The following is a 24,435-nucleotide window of genomic DNA, read 5'->3' on the forward strand; positions in this document are numbered from 1 at the left end:
GATTAGAGTTCAAATCCTAAATTCCTCGGTAAACTATTTGACAAATAAAAAATCGACATTTTCAATAGTGTAAATTTTTTCTTTGTTGATAAATAGACGAAATGATAAAGTTATTGAAAACTCAACCAGACAAAATAGAGGGACCAAATTCGAATCCCAATCATAAGATTCATAACGTTAATTATCAATTTCGATATTTTTACAAATTGAGTTATGATTTTGTGACTTCAGCGGCGTAATTTAAACCAAGGGAAAATCCTACTACATCTAAGAAAATGACAGATAGACCCATCCCGATGCTGTTTCCCTCGCACGTGCCAAAAGTTCCCTCGCCGCAATCGAGATTCCATTTCCCTCTCTCACTCATCCATCATCACTGACAGACACAACAAAGAAAAAGAAAGAAAGCAATAAAGCTTCCGTTTCCGTTCAGCACACACTTTTCTCACTTCACCGCAAAACCCGACCCGAATTCATCGATCCAAACCAAATCTCAGCCAATGGAATCCATACTCGGTCGGGCTCTCGAATACACTCTCAAGTATTGGCTCAAATCATTCACCAGAGATCAATTCAAATTGCAAGGCCACACTGTTCGTCTTTCCAATTTAGGTATTTCTTTAATTCCAAATCCAATTCGAAATTCAAGTTCATATCGAAATTCAGCTTCAAATTGATGTGAATCTTGATTTCAGATATCGACGGTGATGCTTTGCATTCTAGTGTTGGATTACCCGCGGCGTTGAATGTTGCATCTGCTAAAGTTGGGAAACTTGAAATAACGGTTGAATTCGAGTTACTTGTTGTTAATTGATTGATTGTGATTTTTGATTCATGTGTTGTTGTTGATTGATTGTGATTTTTGTTTTTGTGTAGCTTCCGTCGGTGAGTAATGTGCAAACGGAACCAATTGTGATTCAAATTGATAAACTTGATCTTGTTCTTGAGGAGAATTCTGAGTTTGATGCATCTTCAAAACCAAATAGGTAAACATGAAATGAAACTTTTCTTGAAATGACATTTAGGCTTGCTTAACATTTAATTAAGTGCTTATAGTATAATCGCTTATTATATATTTACTCCGTCCTGTGATCTTAGTTTAGTTGGTAGAGACATTGCATGACATTGCATTCACTTATTCACCTTAAAAGATGAAATTCTAGGCTAATTACCGAAAAAAGAAGAGAAAGTAATATTTTTACTAAAGTAACTTTAATAAGTATTGATATATTTACAATTACCATAAATGCAAAAGTATAGATGTTGAATTGATGTAAGTAGTTTTAATTAAAGGTTAGAATTGGAAAAAAGTAAGTAATGTTGTATTGAAAATTGTAAAGATCAGTTATTTTGCAAAAATGTCACTTATGTATAAGCTATTGCTATGACAAAAGATAAAATAAGGCCAAACTATTTTCACATAAGCTGTTTTCATAAGCTATCTTGGAGAGCTTATAAAAGTATTCTGAAAGCAGCTTATGAACATGTCATGACTTGTTTTTGAAAGCTGTCTTAAACAGTCTCATAAGTGCTTATGCTAGTATATAAGCTCAAATAAGTCAGCTCAAACAAGTAAATTATTTTTCTTTTGCTGTTGGTTTATTAATTTTTTTTTCTTTTTCTTGGTTATTTTGTATGTTTATGGGCAGTTCTGCGCCTTCAGCTCCGCCTGCCAAGGGTAGCGGTTATGGTTTTGCTGATAAGGTTTGAGTTTTAATCTGATATTTTCTAAGGCAGAGTTTATGTGCATGTTGAATGATGATGAAGTGTGATATTCTACCAACACCGTACCTTGACTGTTTTCGTAGTTTGTTAAACATTATGGGAAATGGGGACATGGCTCGGGGATTTAAATTTGAACGGTTGTATTCTAAGTGACATAGATAATGATGTAGGCAAAGATAGTTTTGTTAACTATATGGAGAGTTTATTGGATCTTTGGCAAACATCGATGGAGCAGGATGATAAGGATTTAGTAAACTGGAATTGTATGATAGTTCATAATAACCTCTGTTAGTTGGTAAATTGGTCAGTTAGTTAAACTGACGAACACCCTGTTATAAACATTGTTACATGTAGTTAAGTTTCTATCCTATGCTGCTTTGTATATAGGATGTAATATACACTTTTGTATATCAAATCATTCAGTTAATCAGTTGTTTTTACAAATCTCAATAGGGAAAACAAATCACATGTCTCCTTTGCACGCCTCTTTTCTTGTCCTTCCAATTAAAAGATAAAACCTCACTCAAATCAATGATTAAGATAGAGAATGCTGATATATTTAATAAGGGAAAGGGGCAAACAGGGTAACGGTTATTTCATTCCTATTGGAAAGATGGTTTGTTTTGATGCCTTTCAGTTTTAGCCTAACTCATTCATTTCATTTAGATTTGGTTGTTCCTAGCAAATGCCAATCACTTGTCCACAGACACAAATATCTTATTTGGATATTATTTGATCATACTGATTGTGGGCAATTATTAGATTGCAGATGGCATGACTATACAAATTCACACAGTTAATTTATTACTTGAAACTCGCGGAAGTTCTGGTCGCCAAGAGGGAGCAACATGGTAAGTTCATGTTACCAGCTGATAGAGCACTTTGTATGGTTTTTTGTATAATGTATCTGCAATAGCACAGGATTAGTTTTCTAGTTAGTTGTGATAGCACAACTAACTAGATAGTTGTGACAGCTGTATGCATTCTGTTAGAGCTGTTTGTAAGTAGATGATAACTGTTCCTCTTCTCTGTATTCTATAAATTCTGTACTATTCTATTGTTTATTATGACGATTTAAATATGCTTTTAGTCCCCCAAAATAAAATAAATTATTGCTTTTGTCCCCTAAAATGCCAGCTTTTGGCAACTCTTTTCTGGAAATGATTACAATTGGTTCCTCTTCTCCGTACTCTGTTGGTCAGCTTTTGGTCCCTCTTTTTTGGCCGAAAGGGATAAATTGTGATCATTTTCAGAAAAGAGAGACCCAAAGGTGACATTTTTTTTAAAGGGACCAAAAACAATAACTACCCTATTCGAGGGACTAAAAAATATTTAAGCCTATAAATAAAATGAATTACAGAATTACGGATTTTATGCAATTCTCGCAATTTTTCTACATCTATCACCGGTGCACTAAATTGATTTCTTCAAATTCTTTTAATGCTCTACTAACACTGCCAAGTATTATAAACCTCCACATATTGAAACTGATTTTAGTACATTGTTCTCTGCTTGAGATCTAACTGCAACTCGCAATGGAGTTAAAATATACTCCCTCCGGCCTTATTTATGAGCAAAAGTTACTTTTTAGATTCATTGGATAACTAATGTATTTAGCCTAAATCTAAGCTAGATACATCAGTTGTTCAATGAATCTAAAAAGTAACTTTTGCTTATAAATAAGGCCGGAGGGAGTAGTAGGTAATTCTGTGGGGTGACTTTAATCATAAATGTGAGGAGTGATGCATTTTACTTTGGTTTTAGCTCAAAGATATGCTACAAGTTTTATCTCAAACCTTATATATAAGCATCTCCATTCATTGTCTCTGGCTGCAGGGCACCACCTATGGCATCTATGACCATACGCAACCTTATGATGTATACCACAAATGAAAACTGGCAGGCAATTACTTTGAAACTCGGGGTTCTATAATTTCTGAATCTTTTCCAGTGTAGCATTTTATTGAAGATTCTTTTATCAGGTTGTAAATCTTAAGGAAGCTCGGGAGTTCTCCAGTAAAAAAAAGTTCATATATGTCTTCAAAGTAATATATCCACCTTCACTAGTTTTAATATGTGTGTCTAAATTGCTCTTCCGCATTACTACTCTCCTTTTCTTATAAGTTTCTTTAATAAATAATTATTTTCTGTTCTCTGTGATGAAGATAATGTTGCTTCTTTGTGCATTACCACCTATTAATTCTCACTTTTTTGTCCTGCCCAGAAACTGGAATGGCAATCTTTGTCTATTGATCTTTTGCCGCATCCAGACATGTTCTTAGATGTTGAAGAGGGATCAAACTTGAGGGATGATGATGGCGCAAAAAGAGTTTTCTTTGGAGGAGAGCGTTTTATAGAAGGAATATCAGGAGAAGCATATGTAATAATTGCAGTACCTCCAAGCTATTTTATAAATATTCTGTTTTATTGTAGAATGTCATGAGTCATGAAATATAGGTTGGGTGTATGATTACCAGATCACAATTAAGAGAACTGAATTGAACAGTCCTCTTGGACTTGAGGTTCAATTGCACATCAATGAAGCTGTTTGCCCTGCGTTAAGTGAACCAGGTAAGTAAAAGGGCTCACTTTGTTTTTATTGTATCCATCGATATTGAATTGAATACAATGGATATAGCATGAGGTTAATATAGCATATGTGAGCAGGACTGCGTGCACTTCTTCGCTTCATGACAGGAGTATATGTCTGTCTAAACAGGGGTGATGTTGATTTGAAGGCTCAACAGGTTTCTTACTGTCTTAACTTTTTATTTCCATTGAGCACACCAAGTCTCAGTAGTTTCTTTCTTTTTTGCATAAAATCTTTTTTCATTATGGATTTCTCTGAGTCTATCTGTAATTGAATTGTGACAGCGATCCACTGAAGCAGCTGGGTGTTCTCTTGTATCAATTGTTGTAGATCATATATTTCTTTGCATTAAAGATGCTGGTTTGTCTCTGGCCTGTGCATAATTCTTTTTATGTTGATCTATGTATAATGTCAACTGCAAAATGATCCAACAATTGGTATTAACTTGCAGAATTCCGGCTGGAGTTTTTGATGCAGTCCCTCTTCTTCTCTAGGGTAAGTTTTTTGATATTTTCTTTGCCGACATCATAAATTCTTCTACTCACTCTTTCTTGGGTACTTGTCCATACTAATCTCAATACTGTCGTTGGTGACACTACCTTAGCCTTATAGAACCGAGTTTATTTTAAGCCAACTCTCATACCATTGTGCACACGTTGCTAGCGTATAATCAATATGAATGATTCAGGAAAAAAAAAGTGAATAAAAATATAAACATTACATTTATGCGATATATGCGATTTTGGCATGATAAGTTTTCTTCTTTTAATAATCAGGCTTTTAGTGGCAGTAGACTCATACTGTTTGATTGACTATCCTTGTAGGCGAGTCTTTCTGAAGTAGATAACGACAAGAACTTGACCAAGATTACAATTGGTGGATTATTTTTGAGGTTTGTGTCTTTCAGCTCTGTTTGAACAACTATCAAAACAATTAAGTGAGCTGTGTGTGTATGCATGGTTGCGGATGTTTGTTATTATATATGGAAACCAGTAGCCAAGTTTATGTCTATGTACTCCGTGCTCATAGGATTTGAATGGAAACCAGGAGCCAACTAATCTGAATATATTGGTAATAGGTTATGGGCCACTGTTGTTTATTTGGTTACATATTCTGGACTGGAATGGGGGAAACTAATGCAATTGAAAAGGGGAAAAGGAAAAGAACATGATTTGCTTATATTCTTAAGGAGTAGCAATATCCTTGCATGAGTAATCCTTTGGGTGGCTCTTGATAATTGAAATGACACATTCTTCTTCCTCATCCAGCACTTCAATGAAACTAAATTATAGTTTGTGTTTATTGGAATGCAGGGACACCTTTTCTAGTCCTCCATGTACTTTAGTGCAACCATCAATGCTAGCTGTCACGGGAGATGCTTTTCATGTGCCTGAATTTGGTATTAAGTTACTAACGCACTTGAGCAATTTTAATGTATTGTTTTTTTTACCAGATGTACCGTTTGCTAATATTTTGTTTCAATGCTTTTGTCAGCTAGAAGCTTTTGCCCTCCGATATATCCTCTAGGAGAACAACAATGGCAGTGTGCCGAGGGTACCCCTCTAATATGCCTCCATGCTCTCCAGATCATACCTTCTCCACTTCCACCATCCTTTGCTTCTCAAACTGTTATTGACTGTCAGCCACTTATGGTATGTGCAGGTTTTTACAATATATGCTCTTTTATGGACTTATAAAGCACCGTTTTTATTTATTTATTTATTGTTGTCAAATCATATTATTTGAAGTTTTTTTTCTTCTTTCAGATTCATCTCCAAGAAGAATCATGCTTGAGGATATCCTCTTTTATAGCTGATGGTATTGTTGTCAGTCCTGGTGACATTTTACCAGATTTCTCAGTGAAATCTTTTATTTTTACTCTCAAGGGATTGGATCTTACAGTTCCTTTTGACAAGGACAAATTGGATATTTCTAGAAGTGACATGGACAGTACAATCCATACCTCCTTTACTGGAGCAAGGCTTCATATTGAAAGCCTTTTATTTTTAGATTCACCTTCATTGATACTAAGAATGCTGAACCTTGAGAAGGATCCTGCTTGCTTTTGTCTTTGGGAAGGTCAACCAATTGATGCTACCCAGAAGAAGTGGACAGCCAAAGCATCCCAGCTTACTTTGTCTCTGGAAGCATGCACGGGTACAAATGGACGCCAGACTGCAGGATTGTGGAGATGTGTTGATCTGACAGAGGCTTGCATTGAAGTAGCCATGGCAACAGTTGATGGAAGCCCGTTGTTAAACATTCCTCCTCCAGGGGGTATCGTCAGGGTTGGAGTTGCTTGCGAACAGTATTTGTCCAACACTTCTGTTGAGCAATTATTTTTCGTCCTAGATCTTTACGGTTATTTTGTAAAAGTTAGTGAAATGATGGCAACAGCTGGAAAAAGCAAACAACTGGAGGACGTTGGGGACAAATCTTTCAGCGGAAAGCTTTTGGACAAGGTTCCTAGCGACACTGCTGCGAGTTTCACAGTGAAAGATCTCCAACTTCGATTCTTAGAGTCTTCATCAATGAATGTGGAGGGACTGCCATTAGTGCAATTTGTTGGGGATAATCTGTTTACAAGTGCTACTCATAGAACCCTTGGTGGGGCTATTGTTGTTTCATCTTCTCTACGTTGGGAGAGTGTTGAGATAAGTTGTGTGGATGCTGAGGGGAAATTGGCATGTGAATCCTTGAGTTCTAGCATAAATGCTCCTTCACCGAGTGATAATGGATATCCACAACTAAGAGCTGTATTCTGGGTGCATAAGAACGAGAGACATTTAATGGATGGAAATGCTCGTTCTTTCCCTTTTCTGGACATAAGAACAGTTCATGTCATACCATTACACGAACAAGACTTGGAGTCTCATAGTTTAAATGTATCGGCTTTTGTATCCGGTGTTCGTCTTGGTGGGGGAATGAACTATACTGAAGCCGTACTACATAGATTTGGAATACTTGAGCCTGACGGAGCTCCTGGGAAGGGTCTATGTAAAGGTTTGGAAAACTTACAAAAGGGACCATTGTCAAAACTTTTTAATTCAAATCCTCTGATCGTTGATAATTCAAAAGATGGTATGAAAAATGTTATCTGATTTTCTCTAGTTGGTTAATTTGATTAATACATAATATATTTTTTCTAAGCTCATATTCCTTAATGTTCATATGTTTAGTTTAAATTTAGTTTTCTTAGTTAATAACTTTTTACCAGTTGAAAACACGGGGGAAGGGAAAGAAACAGGTTTTCCCCACTTGAAGAAGCCAGACGATGTGGATGTAACTATAGAATTGAGAGACTGGTTATTTGCTCTCGAAGGTGCAGAGGATATGGCTGAAAAGTGGTGGTTCTCCAGTCACGAAGATGAAGGAAGAGAAGAGAGGTGTTGGCACACATCTTTCCATAGTTTACAACTAAATGCAAAAAGTAGCCCGAAGAATGTTTCCGGTGGAAAAGGAAAAATACATAAAATACAGCATCATCCAGTAGAACTTGTTACGGTAAATTAATGCTTCTTTCTGATTTTTCAAGATTTAATGTTTGGTTTATAAATTTATGTTCCAAACTACTGCAGAATCAAAGATTTATTGTCTGTTTTCAAGATTGAAGTTATGTTATTTGACACTATAGATAATAGAGCGAAAACATGATTAACTCTTCCAGAAGAAAAAGCCCGACATCAGGCATCGTATCGGCAGGAATAGCAAAATACAAAATGCCAAATTCATAATTCCGCATACATGATGTTATTTCTCCATCATTTGCATGAAAACCATACATACTACTAGAATTAGGCTGAAAAATATCCGTTTATTTTTTGAGGGACGGGGAAGCCTAAGTGGATCGTGTGATTTTAACCTGCTATTCTTCTGTTGACCACTAACTAATGGTTTTTTATAGAGAAACAATTCATTTATGAAAATGGAAAACTGAAAAAATAACCGACTTCTGCTTAAGCATATACAGTCTCTTAGATTTACTAGAATACCATTTAAAGCTTACATCTCATGCTTGAAGTATGTTGAGATATTGTAGATATGATTAGTATCTGTTAGGATATTGTATTATTGCCTTTATCATAATTATTTAGCTCTCCTTTCTTAGTTGTCTTTTTCCCTAATTCTTAGGATTGATTATGCGACTCGTGTGTGTGTGTGTGTGCGCGCGTGTGTGTATTTGTACAATATAGTTGAATAACACAGTGATTAACTTGTATTTAGTGGAATAACATCTTCTGCAGGCAGATACAGAAGGTTAGTTGGGAAACTAAATACAAGCTAATCATTATGTTATTCAACTACATACAAGTTTAGTAAATCATTATGTTGTTCAACTCGAGTTAATCATTATGTTATTCGACTAATATATTCAGCCCCAACTCTCAAGTATGTTGATACCACTTTTATAGTCGCATTTTTAATGAATTATGATGATTATGCTATAACGACTTTGTGCATAAAGATCAAAATACATTTGACATATACTTACTCTGGAAATGCTGAATGTCATATATTATGGGTTATATCTGATTTATATCTGTTGTCTGTCTTTTATATTATATGTCCCACACCTATCAATCTATCATACAATCTTACATACTGACCCTGAACATTCCAGGTTGGAGTTCAAGGGCTGCAAATCCTGAAGCCTCATATCCAAAAAAACATTCCTTCATCAGTGGTAATTGGCAATGGGGTTAAGGAATTTATTGACACAGTTGGAGGAGTTGGTCTTGAAGTTCGATTGATATTAAGCGAGGAGAATGTTGATGATGAAACAGCTAATTGGGAAGTGGAAAATCTAAAATTCTCTGTAAAACAGCCGGTAATGAGAATTATAGATTAAATTATGAGTCATTGTCCCTCTTTCATTAGATGGTTGTGTGTAATGTTGATTTTTCCATGCAGGTTGAGGCAGTTGTAACGAAGGATGAGCTTCAGCACCTTACTTTTTTGTGCAAATCTGAAATTGATTCAATTGGCCGGATAACTGCTGGAATTATACGGTTGCTAAAGTTAGAAAGCTCTGTTGGTCAGTCTGTAATAGATCAACTAGGCAACCTAGGTATGTTTCCAAAGTTTCTTATTCATCGAATTATTTCTTACTCATAAAATCGGTAGAACCTTTAGCCTTACCTTAAAGTTAGGAAGTGATGGGACTTTTTTATCTTTAGATCACAGGGTTCAAGAGGGATTTTATACTTGAGAGGTCTTGGCATTCTTGACTGGTGGTAGCATATAGATGAAAGAGAGGCAGTGAACAAGACTAATAACTAGCCGCAAAGATTTTATTAGTGCTTTTTCCTCTTTTCAATAACAATTTATAGGGAAATCAGGAAATGGAAAATGCTTTAAAACAAGGGGCATAGGATTCAAGTGGCTGCTAAATTGATAACTAACCCAGCTGGATGCCATTTAATAATACTTCAAATAAGCAGCATAAACCCTGAAAGATGAGAACTAATGGTAATGAGCAAATGGATAAAAACGAAAAGTCTTAAAGAGAACTAACTCTAAATTTATATCAATTGTGGCACTTGAACTCAAGTTTGGTTAAATGCTGAATTCACTCTAACTCTACTAATTTTCAATTCATAGATAGACAAGCACCTTGCAGTAGTATAGGTAAATACCGCCTTTTCAAAAAAAGTATAGGTAAATACCAATACATAGATAGACTATTATTGTATATAGGAGTTTGCATGCTGATTTACTCTTGTTTATTCCTTTTGTCAACTGTCATCATCATCTAATAATGGCACGACGACTTGCAGGAAGCGAAGGCATTGACAAGATATTCTCTGGTGAAAAGTTTAGTAGAGATGGTAGTATTGGTAGTCGAGGACTTTCTCCATTACCAAACCTGATAAGCGAAGAACCAAGCAAAACTCCTGAACAGACATTAACTTTGCTTGAGGAAGCAGTTATGGATTCACAGGCTAAAATCAATGATTTAATCAGTGATGTTGGTACTTCAGAGTCTTCTTCCTCTCAACACCTTACCATCGTCAAACTGAGTCAAAAGATCGAAAGTATGCAGGGCTTATTGATGCAATTGCGGAATCAACTTTAAGGTTCTTCTGCCATTTTTGTTGTATAAATATATATCAATTGATTTTCAATCACATAGGTTATATACAAATATTGTGTATATAGGATACAAGTCCTCGTTCAGTGTTTTGTTTTACCGACACGGCAGACGCCGTGGCTCCTCATTGTAACAGAAAATTTTGTTTCCTTATGAAAAAGGTACTGGTAGAAAGATCGATTCATTCATTTTTTTTTTTATAATAGATTGATTCATTCATTGTTATTAAACAAAAAATGATGAAATATACGCTGTTATATAATATATCGAATAATTAGTTAACATGAAACTATAAAAAGTAAATTTAAATGAAAATTTTCAAATTAACATAATGTATCTTTTTACACTCCATTCCCCCCAAGAGAAGTTTGAAAAAAATTTCTCTCATTCTCTCGTATATTAAAATATACACTCTCCTCTCTTGTATTAAATTAGAGAAGTGAATATAGAAAAGTTATACTCTCCATATGAAATGTTTGAATTACAGTCATCATTCATATGAAATGTTTGAGTTACACCTTGTTAGTATGTATTACACTTTAATTAATTTTAACATAAATAAATATTTTTATCATAAACTAATTAAATTCTAAATCCAAAGCCATCATTTTCTGTAAAAAACTTCAAGCCACTATTTAAGAAATCAATTTTATTTTCTATATAACTTCAAATGTCAGTGATAATTAAGTTTGCAGATTTTCTTATTATTTTTTATGATTTTAGAATATAAAATTTAATTTTAGTTAACCTTTTTCATCAGCTTTAATATTTTGTAGAAAAGCTTTTAGTTTATCTTGCAATGATTCATAGTTTATATTGTAGGGATAACAATATTGTGAATAAAAAATAGAGAAAAAAAATGCATTAGATTTTTTTTTTTTTAACCAATATGCATTAGAAGTTTGTTTATATTAAAATGGAATAAAGTGTTCAACTAGAGAGATAAATGTAATTCAACCATCTTTTAGGAGAGGAGGATGTGAACTTTTATAATATATATTTTGCATAAGAGAGAAGGGTAGTATAATTTAAGTATCTTATGGTGAAAAATGCAATTTACTCAATAAAATATCATTGTACATATAATAGTTTATATAAATTTAAATTGCAAATATGTATCAAAAGACTTACACCTATCACCAATTGTTGTTGGCACAAATGGTTAAATTTTCCGCTCACACTTGTTGTGACTTGATTTCTAATTTAAAATTAATGAGTGACGATTCTTCCTCACCTTACATGAGAGTGTGTCTCCCCCAATCTAAGTTTCTTTTATCAACAAAGTAAAAGCCGTCCTAAAAAAATGACTCACATCTATATTAGAAAAAGTTGAACTTTATAAGTTTTTTTTTTTTTTTTGAAGTTTTTTAATAATAATAATATTTAATATTTCACAATTTTTTACAAGATGTATTGGAAGTAAAAACTTATAATGATAAATAATTTTATTGGTTTTAATGCTTTTTTGTTTTTCTTATCATTGGGACCAAGGGAGTATTTGCTTATTGAATTTGGACTGTTATTAAACTGAATTATCTAAAAAGTGAGAGAACTTTGCATATACCAAAAATCAACCATAAAATGCAAGAGCCTTATCCTTCTTTCACTTTGCTAAATGCTTCCAAACAAGCGTCATGGCTTCAACATTCCTCTCATATTCATCTCCTCATCATCTACAAAATCTCTTTCAAACCAAAACATCTTCAAAACTTTCAACTCACAACATCAACAATAAAACCAATAAGCACTTCTCCATAAAATGCACAACTTCATTAAACTCAACTCCTAATGAGCCAGAATTTCCTACACCAGACCCTACAAACACTACAATGAATAGTCCAGAAACATTTCCAATAGAGAAAAGAAGAAGATCAGAAATAATAAGACAAAGAAGGCCGAAAACCGACCTCATAAACGCCGAGCCACCAAACTTCGAAATCGGTTGGAAAAGGACAAAAGAGATTAACAATGAGAAACCAATTGGGTTTGTGGTAGCTGATTTTTTGGAGAAGTTAGAAGAACTTATGAAGAAGGAATTTGGTTCAACAGAACTGTTGGCAAAAGTTGGTGAAATTGTTGCTGAAAGAGCAAGAGAAGAGGCTGAGATTTTGAGAGATGAAGGAAAAGTTGAGGAGAGAATGGTTGTTGAACTTTTTAGAGTTTTGAAGTTGATGGAAATGGATTTGGCTATGGTGAAAGCTGCTGTTAAGGAAGATACTTTGAATGAGAGGCTTGATCAAGCTAAGGCTAGGTGCAGGCAAGCTATACTTGTTGCTTATTCCTTTTGAATTTAGAATTCTTCATGGGAATGTAATTTGACATTCAAAATATAATGTTTTAATACAAGCATGTTCGGATTGACGGTGAGATTTGCAGAATCAGTGTCAATGTAATTTTTGACAAAAAGTACATTATAGCGCTTAAAAAAATAATTATGATGACAGTGTGATTTTGTCAAACTCATTGTGATTCCAAACAAATGTATGTTTCTCATTCACTTTTGAGAGAACTAAAAATGATTATGAAGACTTCAAATTACTTTTAGTATGTTTGGAGGTTCTCGTTTTATAATTGAGTTTGTCTATAGAATTATTCTAACTTGAAGTTAGAATTTGTAAATTTTAACTCTAAACACGATTCTTACCGTTAAATTTTATTGTTTAACTCATTTTCACGTAAAGTAGTAAACATAAATAATTTTTAACTTTGTGCAAGTATTAGTTCAAAATCAATTATTGATGATTTTAAGTCACTTGGTACATGTAGAGTATCATTTTAATATACATAGTTTAATTTTCTCATGATCAACTTTGTGCTTATTACAACTTCAATTTTTGTATGCAATATTATTTTCTTATTTATTTGTGTGAAGTGAATTTTATATAGCAGAATTTATAGAAATTTGATTGTGGAACCAATTTGTATGTACATATAAGCACCTATTGTTGTTAATAGCAAAGTTATGAAGGGCACTATTACATATACACCCCTCTTACTAAGCAGCCTCATTCAGCATTTTGTGAATTATCATTGGTGTCTGCACATGCAGCAGCCAATAGAGAATCATAACATTTTTGTGAAGGCAAAAGGCCAAGCTTATCCTTCATTTCTGAAAGCAACTCCATGCAGGTTTGCAAATGATTGGACTCTGAGACTTCAATTTGAGAAAATACCTATAATCATGCAGGATAAAATTTGTCGTCAAAATAAGTCAACTTGTATAGGCTAATGGAACAAACATCACAATGAAGATGGAAACCTCTGAATGTTTTCTGATGACTCATTTAACAATTTAACAATATTTTATGATCCGGTGTTGTCAATTGAGGAACACGAAAAAAGAGCAATTTGTTTAAATTCAGCTATGCTAGCTCCGTTATAACTGCTATTTGACAACACTTTGTACTAAACAGTGTTGTATCTTTGAACAACACAAATTCTGCTATGTTATAGTGCTATAGCACCGCTATAGCCGCCCATTTGAAAGAGTTTTAGATTTGCACAAAAACTACAATAATAAACATAACTCTTGGAATTTGGGTCAGAGACTAACTCAAACCCGGTAGATCAAGAGGCGGGGACTTTCTAAGCCTTAAGAAAACTACTTTGGTCATATTTACTATTGATGTATGATCTCAACAATAGCCATGCTTGTTATCAATGTTGAATTGCAAGTTTATACAATTTGCATAAAAAAGGAGAAGACAGCTAACCTTATCAAAGAGAACTTTCATAACCAGTTCATCAATTTGCAACTTATCCTTGAGGAGCTTACACAAGTCAATAGCAGAACTGACCGAAAACAAAATGAACATAAGTAACTTAATAAGAATAGACTGTTTCGGCTAATAAATCGATGAAAGTGAAAAAATAATAAAAACAAACCTTAAACACTTATTCCAAATACAGCACAAGATGATTCTGCAGCAAGCATCATTCCAATATGATGTATCATTTAGTTCCTCGAGTAGCAGATGCAATTGATCCAACTCTCCATTGGAACAAGTGTGCTCCTATGCAAGGGGAGATGAAAGTATTCAGATTCAGATTTGTAAATAATTGAGTAAACAGAGCAGTGATAGGTGCAGTTTCTATGTATCGTCATACTCATGTTTCGGGACGGAACAGTTTTCTTATTTTTCATTTTCCTCCGGGTACTAGATTTCCTTTCTTCTTATAGACAAGGTTCTGGAAGTAACTTAGTAATCATGAAAACAAAAAAAACAAAAAATATTGTACCTTGAGCAGTGCACAGCTGTGTAAAATGAGCTTCTCATATGATGAGGAGGAAGGTAAAACATCTACTCTTTCGTGAAAATCCTTGAATTTTTTTATGCTTTCCTCAACCTTCAAGAACACATATAATAAATTAAGCACAATATTTTGTCCAAACACACAAGTACTGCAGACAGCTATTATGCCTAAGAACATGTATGAATCAAAAAACCTATCAACAGATCATGATTGTGAGCATGTGGACAAATGTTCACGTGGAACTATGCACTTTTTAGCGTGCAACCCCAATGTAGTAATACCTTAATGCAGTTAAGTATTATGTAGTTTCTGATCAAAATAAATCAGCAAAAACTATTCATCTTTGAATGCTTCCTGCATAAATCTACAACATAAGCCATTTTAAATAACCTTAAGCTATCCACCAAATCTGCTCTAGGTTACTTAGAACAAAATCAAAAGAATAACAAGAACGAAGAATTGTGTCTATCAAAGACAATGATGATAAGTATCCAAGCAATTAGGGAACCGTCCCTTAAAATCTAGCTATCAAGGGAGACGAACCAAACCACTTAAAATTATTCACGTGTGAGACTTAAGCACCTCATAATATCTATGTTTCTATCATAGCACCACCCCTTGAGAGCCGACATCCCAGTGACTACAGTCCACAGCACTTTACTCAGCCTTACAGTCATCTCTCTGTAGGTAGCCCTTTCTGAGGCACTGCAAACTAGACTCTGGTACCAGTTGATAAGTATCATAGCACTTAGGAAACTCTCCCTTAAAAGCTAGCTATTAAGAGGGAAGAATCAAGCCACTTAAATACTCCACCGTGCACATCATACTACTTGATACAGGACTTGTCACCCCATAATACCCAAGTCTCTAACAAATGATGACTACCAACATGGTGTTGGAAGAGTTGGTAGCATGACTCTCCCTCAGAAGAACCTGAGTTCAGCTCAAGTCACCCATTAGGAAGGCAGCCTAATCTGGTGTGTAAAAAATCAAATGTTCTGCTGCAGACTCGGGGATTAGTATTATAGCAGGTCCAAAGGATCTAAGCAAGATTATGGGGAATCACAAGGGTTAGCAACAAAAGCAGCACATGATGACTTATGAGCAACAATTACTGATTTATTAAATATTATGTCTTCTTACCACTACAGAAATGTGACATTCAAACATTATTTTAAGATCGATCTGAACCACACAGTCCCTGAAAATTTATCTCAGTACACCATACATGATAACCTACAAAAAATGCCTCTGTTTTGTTCAACCTTTATTTAGATTACAAAATCAGTTATCTATAAATTATCACTAATGTATGTTGATAGAAAGTAGCAAACTGGGTTTATCATGACTAAGTCCGAAATAACACTAAAAGTGAAACTGGTGATATAGTTCTATAGGATGAAGCAAACTGCGTAAAGCAAAGTACTAAATAGAATCATACCCTTATGGAAAATATACCACAGATGAGAATGTTCTTACCGACAAATCTGGAATGCTGACTACAAAACTAGAAATGAAGTTTGTAAGATTATCTTCTTCATGATCTGCAAAATGTAAGAAAATCTCAGTAAAATATCTACAAGGGTAAATGTATTCTTCTTTTCCAAACCAAACTAAGTGCCATGTCTGACATTATCCAAAAAGGTGATTAAAAGATAAAAATCACCATCATACCACTTGCTCTGAAGTCCAAAAGGATCTTCTCTGCAACAGGTTCCGATAGTAGTCTTCCCAAGGTCTGAAATATCTTTGCTACAGAATCAACAGATGAAAGCTTTTTTATGTCCATGATTTCCAGCACCTCCAAAATATTCTCCTTCCGTTCACTCTCACACAGAGCCAATAAATAGTTTTCTGCAACATAAGTCGAATAAAGTAAATTTCTAAATCACTATATGAAACAAAATATCTGTTATAGTAGGACAAAAATGTGGAGAAAAAAAGCATCATGTTAATAGCTGTCTCTTCACCAAATGGTGGATGCACTGGTTTTGATTTTGACACATGCATGTTTGGCATGAACACTTTTAGTAATGAGCTGAATAACAGAAATGTAGTTGAATACAATTTAGTTTAATTTATGTTGTCTCAACATGTTTTAGATTGAGCACATATATGCATTCATATAGATATGTTAATTTCCATACAAATATAATGGCATAAACATGCATATATCAGAATAATCGAAGGCAATTAGCCACATAAAACATGGACCAAACAGATCAAATGATCAAAAAATTAAAAGACGTCAATTATGTCTGTAATGTGAAAAAGACAGATGAACTTCTCAACATATTTTACCGTCAAAATCCAAAGATAGAAGTTTGAAAATAGCTTCAGAGAAACAAAGTATGACCAAAAAAATACTTGTGAAAAAAATAAATTCACCTACCTCGTAAATCTGAAGTATCCTCGCCATCATTCTCTGCAATAAAATTACAAAGACCCCGAATCTTTTCTTCGTCATTAACTTTTAACCACAACATCATTTCATAGTAACCCAATCTTGCAGTTGAACTGGGAACCTCTTCTTTGATAGCGTGACAGAAACAATGAAACTCTTCAACCATACTCATGTCAATTGTATACATAAGAAGTGGGCGATATGTCTGCTCTTCAAGCTCTAAACCTTGTTTCCTCATTAATTCAAAAAGGTGAAAAACCTTCCCCATTTCTTCAATTGCAATGTCTTTATTCTCAGCTACCCTGGCTTTACCTATGCATAGTTCTACCAATGAATTGTATCCTTTCACGCCTGGTTTTCGTCCCACTTTATCAAACAGCTCAAGGGTAGCCTCAGCTCCTAGTATCTTTCCACAGCTTTCAATCAAGTGGCCGAAACGGTGTTCTTGAGTAATGTTGAACGTGCATTTTCTTTTCTTTTCGCGAGAAGCCTGTTTCCTTTGCAGTGATATATTGCTTTGAGGTATGTTTGGCAACTGCGATATATTCAGTATTCTTTCAAACTCAGTTGCAGCATCAATTTCCTTGAAAGCAGGTTTCTTGACTGACTCACCACCTGAAATAAGTAACAATACACCAGTAGTATCTCAAGTAGTTAAGCTGGGTCCAGCAATCACGGAAAATAGCAGTATGTTCAAATTTCGCTACGCTGCATTGCTATAACGTCGCCATAGCCACCATGTGACAACACTTTGTACTAAATAGCGTATCACAGAACAAAAGCGGTTTGTTCAAATTCAGCCATGTTATAATGCCGCTATAGTCGCTATTTGACAACATTGTCCGAGTCACTTTAAGTAGTTAGGGAAGCAGGTCTAAAGTTCAATTCAATCCCTAACTACTAACCTAACACAAACTAACAGCTAAAACTCGCGATTAAAAAAATACATTTTAAATTTAAACAAGGATAAAACAAGATAAACAACTAAACATAATCTATAAAAAGTTGAAATTATGAGTTAAACCACAGAACTAAGACCTTGTTTGAGTTTTCGTCCATATCCTAAACAAAATATAGACAACATATATTCTCACAGTAATTTTAACAAACACTTACAGTAGAAAATAGACGAAATCTGCTGAAAAAGCGCATTAGGCAATTCATCTGCAACAACAGAAAAATAAAAATGAGATTTTTATACTCCCCCATAATTTGTTTCCCCAAAACAAAAAATTCCCATTAACGTAATTACGTACCTGAATCAGAGTTTCGTAGAAGTTTGAGAGTTGAGAGGATAGAATCAACATCGAATTTGGAATGAGTCGAAGAAGAAGATGAAAAAGAAGAAGAATGAGGGTTGAATTTGGTGGATGAATGTGAACGTAAGGCAGTGCATAGATTTCTAATAATGTAGAAGTAACGCATTTGAATTTGAATTTGAATATATAGTAAATTATGATTGTGATTATGAGAATCACTGCAATTAGTTTAAGCTATCAATGAGTCGTGGAAAGATAGATTATGAGCCTTCTGTTTTGTTTTTGTGAGCAATCAGTAAAATAAAAAATTAAATTTTCAAAACTAGAAAGAAATTGCTCTCAACTCAACTCAAGCGAGGTTGACTCCTACGGCGAAACTACTTAGATGGTACGGTGTTATAGTATGGTTATAGTCCCATTCCATCAGTGGGATCCATAGCCTACGGGTCTTTCCCAAGCCAGTAAAAGAAGAAGGTTTTCGAGGACTACCCTAAGCCTACAAGTAGACAGGACTTTCAGTTACAATGTCTAGGTTGGGCAAGCTTGGATGCCCCTACTCCCAACAAGTAGCTGGTCGGGATCGTGAAACTATTTAATTATTTTTCCGTTTTATACATATTCATATTTTTTAAAATAAAACATTGATTAAAAACACATCAATATATAGATAAAGTTTCACTTGTTTTATGTTTTCATTGTCAATATGGATTATCAAAATAGGGAAATTCAACTTGCGCTACGTTGTTTAAAATGTTTTTTTATTGCTTTCATCTCTCTTTTATATGTTCTAACTAATCATTCTCGCCCTGTTTTATATTTATTAATGATTTTTTTGTTGTTATTAAACACATAGCACTATTGGATCCAAATCCAATAACTGACTTGGAGAAATACGTTAATTATTGTCGGATCAAGTATCAAACTTATTATGTTGAATTTCATCTTGATGAAGTAAGTATACCTATTATATCATATGATTGTATGTGTGGCACCGGTCCTCCCCATTTATCTCGAGAGCAGCTTTGCTCCTTTTCCTAAGGCTCCTTTTTTTCCTTTTCTTTTCTTAGATTGAAGACATGTGGCAATAATAAATCTGATGGTTGAAAATTAAAAACACAAATTAAAGAATGAAAGCTGCAATCTCACTGTATTGTCTCTCCATCTTCTTCATTCATTATCCTGCTAACCTCCGCATCAGCCACCGCCGGCGATTCCCCTTTCCGGCAAACAGGCGGCGACTATCCTGTTGAGAAGCTTCTAGAGCCTTTCACGAATCAAACAAAAAAATCACACAAATTTCAAACTCCACCCATCTCCCTTCCACCCCATCAATACACCACCAACATATTCACCTTCACCTTCAATTCCAGAATCAACTCATGAGATGTTTGATTTCCTCAAAAAAATAAGCTTTCTTCGATTCCAAAATCAATCTCTTTCCTCAAACTTATCCCCACTGTTTTATTTTCTAGATATATGTTGTTAGAATTTGAGTTGTTAGATTTCTAGATATGGTTTGTATAGTTCTTCCTTCAATTCCTTCACATCCTCTCTTTATGTTTCGTTAGTTTTCTGGGCTTGATGAACAATTATTCTACCTATGAGATTAATATTAAAGGTGTTAAACGATGAGGATGAAGGTTGATTTTCTGGGTTAATTATTGTTTTACCATTTTTGTTGCTATTGTTGAATTATCGGGAAGATGAAAAGTGAGGAAAACCGCCGCCTTGTGACGGCCGGAAAGGGGCGTTGCCGGCGGTGGCTGCAGCGGAGGTTAGCGGGATGATGAATGAAGAAGATGGACAGACACATTGATTGCGCGCTTTCCTTCTTTAATTTGTGTTGTTTTTAATTTTTAATTATTTAATGTAGTCTTTAATTTCCAACCATCAGATTTATTATTGCCACATGTCTTCAATCTATGAAAAGAAAAGGAGAAAAAAGAGTCTTAGGAAAAGGAGCAAAGCTGCTCTCATTTATCTCGCTGTCGTCCATGAATATCTTGCCGCTTTTGCTCCCCGATTTCTTTGCTTGTGGGATGTATGTTGCTTTATCTTTTTGACATTTTTATTTATTTGTTACTAATTTCAATGTCTAAAAAGATTCTAATTTATTTGACTTATAGGGTACAAATTGTTTTCTTAATTTGTTTAGACTTCAATTAGATTGATGTTCTCCTTCCTATTGGAGATTCAAGTTTGGATATAGTCTTCATTATTCAACCAATGATGGAAACATTGGATAGCTTTTTTCTTTTCAAATTATTATTGCTCTTAAAATATATAGTCCAATTATTATTGCTCTCCAATGTCTAGTCTTTTTTACTACCTTTTTTATGTCTTGGTCTGTCAAATGTGTCATACATTTTGTAAAAAAAAAATGTGTCATATATTTTCTGGGTAAAGGTAAATCAATTTATTTTATTATATCATATCATCATCAATATAACGAGAAGGATATAATAAAAGATATTGAGGTTAGATTGAATATAGATACTTTAGCTAGATTATGAGCGACTTTATTAATCTGCCTTATAATAAAAGCTAAATTGTAACCAATATTTAATAGTCACTCTCAAAGTTGACCCGAACATATTTGACAAATGGCTTGACACCATTCATTTCTTATCAACAAGTCCCCTTTCCTTTCTTTCCTAGATTATTGATTTTCCTTTTTCCTTTCTTCTCCAACCCATATTTAAATGGAACCAACCAATACACTAATCATAAATCATATTTAGATGTTAATACAACATATATATATACAACAACATGAATACTTCAAACAAAAAACAAAGGAAAACACAACACCCACATCAAATCAAATTAAATAATAAACACAAAAATAAAATCCATCAGTCCCGCAAAAATAGCTCAATTGATAGCTCCAAAAATTATTAAAGAGACCGAAATTTGAACTTTAAATTTTTCACACTGAATCTAACCGCTAAACTACTTGATAAATAAACTGAGTCAAAGTCAAGTAAACCCAAGAGCAACAAACACAACAAAAAACACAACAAGCGCACGATAGCCTCCACACAGTTTAACACCACCGGAAACAATCTTCACCGGTTCATTTCCACCAAGCCTAACACCTTTCTTCCCAACTTTCAAACCCAAATTATCATCAATTTCCACATTTGCCCCTCCCCACAAATGATCCCTTTTACTATACCAAACCAAAATCTTATACTTAACCGCCGTTACATAATCCACTCTCAAATAAACCTTCCCGTTAACTCTCTCCGTTAAATTCCCAACACCGTTTACCGTTACAATCTTCTTCGCTTTTTTGTCATGACCTTGATAAAATCTCTCAACTGTACCATTACCAATTCCACGTGTCGTGTTTTGATTGGTGAAAACGCTGAAATTAAGATGAACGGCGTCGTATTGAAGTCCTTTGTCTTTGTTTGGATTAACGAGTTTTAAGGTGAAGATTAAAGAAGTGTTTGATTTGGAATTAAGGGTTTTGTTGAGGGTAGGAATGTAAATTCGATCTATGAAGAGATGTGGTTCGTCTACTTTTATGCTTAACCATATGAATAAGGATGTTAATCCCATGGTTAATATAAAACCTGAACAACATGAACAACAACCGTTGGGTTTCGCCGCCATTTATGGTGGTCGGAGATTGGGAAATTGAGAAAGTGTAAGTGGGTTTTTTGTGTTTGTTTTGTTTGGTTCAGTTTCTATTATTGAAGTGATATAAATGGTTGGTTGGTTGGTTTTTATTTATGATTTTCTGTGATGTGAACTACTAAGAAGTTTCCATGTATTTTATTGGTTATTTACATGAAATTGCATTTTATTTTTTTTTCATTTTATAATACCACCGACCACTTCATAAGTGGGTTCAATGTTCATGAAGTACATTATACTATTATAGGATTATATTATGTCTCAAAAGAAATGTATGAACTAAATAAGTAGACTTCTCGTGAGCTTAACTCAATCGATAAATACAATTGTATTATTATATATGGAGGGATCGGAAGGTCATCTCACTTACTCTCTACGTTAACGGTAGAACTTGTAGCCATTAAACCATTTGACTAAAAAAAATGAAGAAGTTTGAATGTTCATGTCATTATCAACTGAGTTATGTTTATCGGGATCTTTTCAATATAATATTAATAATTCTTCTTAAAAAAAATGTAATATTAGTAATAATGTATTCTAATTTTACTTTTAGTCAATTAAATCTTACTATGTTTTCAAGACAGTTAATAATATAGAGGGTCTTGTAAAATTGGTACATATTAGAAATAATTTAGCATTTGCCTTAATTTTAATCTATGTGAAACAACTTTAAATCAACACTTATTTTAGCATGGAAGGAGTACTCTTCAAAAAAGGGAATCAAGGTGCCTATAATACAATTAATGTTTCTCTTCACACATCTATAGAAAAAAATCAATGTGCGGATTTTATCATTAAACTTAGAGCCTCCAGATGCTGACTTCTTAACTCATGTTTCTCCACCAAAATATGCTCGTGATTTTCTTAAAAACGATGCAACGGAAACCTATCTTCATGAATAATAGTTTTTTCTTTTGTTTTTCTTTTCTTTTGGCTTGCTTATCACAAAAAGAAAATTCTTTGATGAATACTAGAATCTTTGTCTAGATATTTATTTGTGCTGTCAAATCAGAGTTAAGTTATGCAAACATACATACGAGTACATATGGCGTGTGGTCCCCATCTTACATCTATTATCTATCAACATCAAATATGTATTCAGTTGTGTTCTTGGCCCCAAGAGAACGAGTCTCAAGCGTTTGAAATTTGGGCCCAATTTTCTGTTCATAATACGATATTTTCTCTCCGGGCCCCATGTATCTTTTATACCCCAATATTCCAATTTTGCCATTGATAAAAACTTCGGTTCGTAGAAACCGAAGTTTTTTCTAGTTCAAATTCAGGAAAATTTCGGTTAACAGAAACCGAATTTTGTTTTCAAGGCAAAAAAAATTCGATTCGTAGAAACCGAAGTTTTTATTGAAGGGCAAAAAAGTAAAATCCAGAGGGTGAAAAAGAACCATGGGGCCTAAAGAGAAAATATCTCATAATACATAGAGAGCCCATCTCACCAAATTTACTGACATTTGGGCCTTTAATTACCTAAGCCCATCAAATCAAATCCTTAGTTGACTTAGAAAAGAAAATCGAAAAATCAAGTTAGACATGTATCGAAATTATAAATACAGTATTTTTTGTTAGTAATTTCATATATCAAACTAACTAATGAAATAACAATTGGAGGTTAATTAACTAACAAAAGACAAATGATTTTTTTTTTGTTGACAAATAACAGATATTTATAAATATTTATGTAATTTTGATATATATATATATATATATATATATATATATATATATATATATATATATATATATATATATATATTCAACTATTATTGTTCTATAGATTCAGAAGGGGCTCTTTATTCATTTTCAATTAGAAATTAGAAATCATCTACAAGATACAACATCACCAATAGTCATTTTTTAAAGAACTGATTTTGAGTTTCAAACACTATTATCAATTGATCTCTATAACATCATATCATATTTATATCATATTTATGTACAGAGGTGAAGCTCAGTTGAGCTTTGGGATAGCCTTTGCTACCCAATTTTATTTAATTTGTTTAATTTTTCATACATATTGTTGTGAATCCGAAGATAACCATATCAATCAGGGACGGATCCAGAAATCAATCACACGGGGGGCCAAATTTCTTTTTATAATAATAAATAATAGAGTTAAATATATTTTTTGTCCTTATAAAATAACGAGTTTTTATGTTTAGTCTTATTAAATTTTAAGTGAAAATATCCTCTAAAATCTTGTAGTTTGGTAAGAATAGTCCCTATTTTCAAATATCTTTACAAAAAATTGATACTTTTAGTCCTCAAAATAATTGCTATAAAATACAAATATGGACTAAAAGTAAATTTTTTGAAGGACAAAACTTAAAAACTCTTAATTTTATAAAGACAAAAAATATATTTAACTCAAAATTATAAGATAAAATCACAATAATTTATTTAGAAGCACCTAAAATAAGAGTGGGAAAATTAAGATGTGTCATTAACAACTCAT

At 33.6% G+C, this 24,435-nt stretch overlaps 4 protein-coding genes across 6 annotated transcripts; 2 read left to right on the plus strand and 2 right to left on the minus strand.

Moving 5' to 3' along the window:
* The first annotated feature begins 269 nt into the window (after window positions 1-269).
* Window positions 270-10,580, plus strand: LOC123894321. 3 transcript variants are annotated; one of them, XM_045944287.1, is made up of 20 exons: window positions 270-612; window positions 696-784; window positions 877-986; window positions 1,650-1,704; window positions 2,488-2,576; window positions 3,562-3,628; window positions 3,708-3,770; window positions 3,950-4,105; window positions 4,203-4,296; window positions 4,393-4,472; window positions 4,600-4,675; window positions 4,767-4,810; window positions 5,140-5,207; window positions 5,629-5,714; window positions 5,810-5,967; window positions 6,082-7,396; window positions 7,515-7,819; window positions 8,937-9,143; window positions 9,227-9,383; window positions 10,093-10,580. In XM_045944287.1, the coding sequence occupies exons 1-20, from the start codon at window positions 501-503 to the stop codon at window positions 10,389-10,391; spliced, it is 3,630 nt and encodes a 1,209-aa protein (XP_045800243.1). In that variant the 5' UTR covers window positions 270-500; the 3' UTR covers window positions 10,392-10,580. The 3 variants fall into 3 exon arrangements, with proteins under 3 accessions (XP_045800243.1, XP_045800244.1, XP_045800245.1); XM_045944288.1 differs by having other exon boundaries at window positions 7,533-7,819; XM_045944289.1 differs by lacking the exons at window positions 270-612; window positions 696-784 and having other exon boundaries at window positions 928-986; window positions 2,495-2,576.
* A 1,400-nt stretch (window positions 10,581-11,980) lies between these two features.
* LOC123895722 lies at window positions 11,981-12,773 on the plus strand. The gene has a single exon (XM_045946209.1). It carries the CDS (start codon window positions 12,041-12,043, stop codon window positions 12,692-12,694), a length of 654 nt encoding a protein of 217 aa, XP_045802165.1. The 5' UTR covers window positions 11,981-12,040; the 3' UTR covers window positions 12,695-12,773.
* Window positions 12,774-13,267: 494 nt separating this feature from the next.
* Window positions 13,268-20,123, minus strand: LOC123895721 (pentatricopeptide repeat-containing protein At4g04790, mitochondrial-like). Its single transcript, XM_045946208.1, has 9 exons — window positions 18,321-20,123; window positions 18,181-18,228; window positions 17,053-17,679; window positions 16,335-16,514; window positions 16,140-16,204; window positions 14,646-14,753; window positions 14,292-14,419; window positions 14,120-14,198; window positions 13,268-13,579 (listed from the first exon to the last, which is right to left on the minus strand). Exons 1-9 carry the CDS (start codon window positions 18,487-18,489, stop codon window positions 13,412-13,414), a joined length of 1,572 nt encoding a protein of 523 aa, XP_045802164.1. The 5' UTR covers window positions 18,490-20,123; the 3' UTR covers window positions 13,268-13,411.
* A 916-nt stretch (window positions 20,124-21,039) lies between these two features.
* On the minus strand, window positions 21,040-22,074 carry LOC123895723 (protein NDR1-like). The gene has a single exon (XM_045946210.1). The coding sequence runs from the start codon at window positions 21,942-21,944 to the stop codon at window positions 21,303-21,305; it is 642 nt and encodes a 213-aa protein (XP_045802166.1). The 5' UTR covers window positions 21,945-22,074; the 3' UTR covers window positions 21,040-21,302.
* Between the last annotated feature and the right edge of the window lie 2,361 nt (window positions 22,075-24,435).

Source organism: Trifolium pratense, linkage group LG7 (assembly GCF_020283565.1).
Source record: "Trifolium pratense cultivar HEN17-A07 linkage group LG7, ARS_RC_1.1, whole genome shotgun sequence".
Classification (NCBI taxonomy): domain Eukaryota; kingdom Viridiplantae; phylum Streptophyta; class Magnoliopsida; order Fabales; family Fabaceae; genus Trifolium; species Trifolium pratense.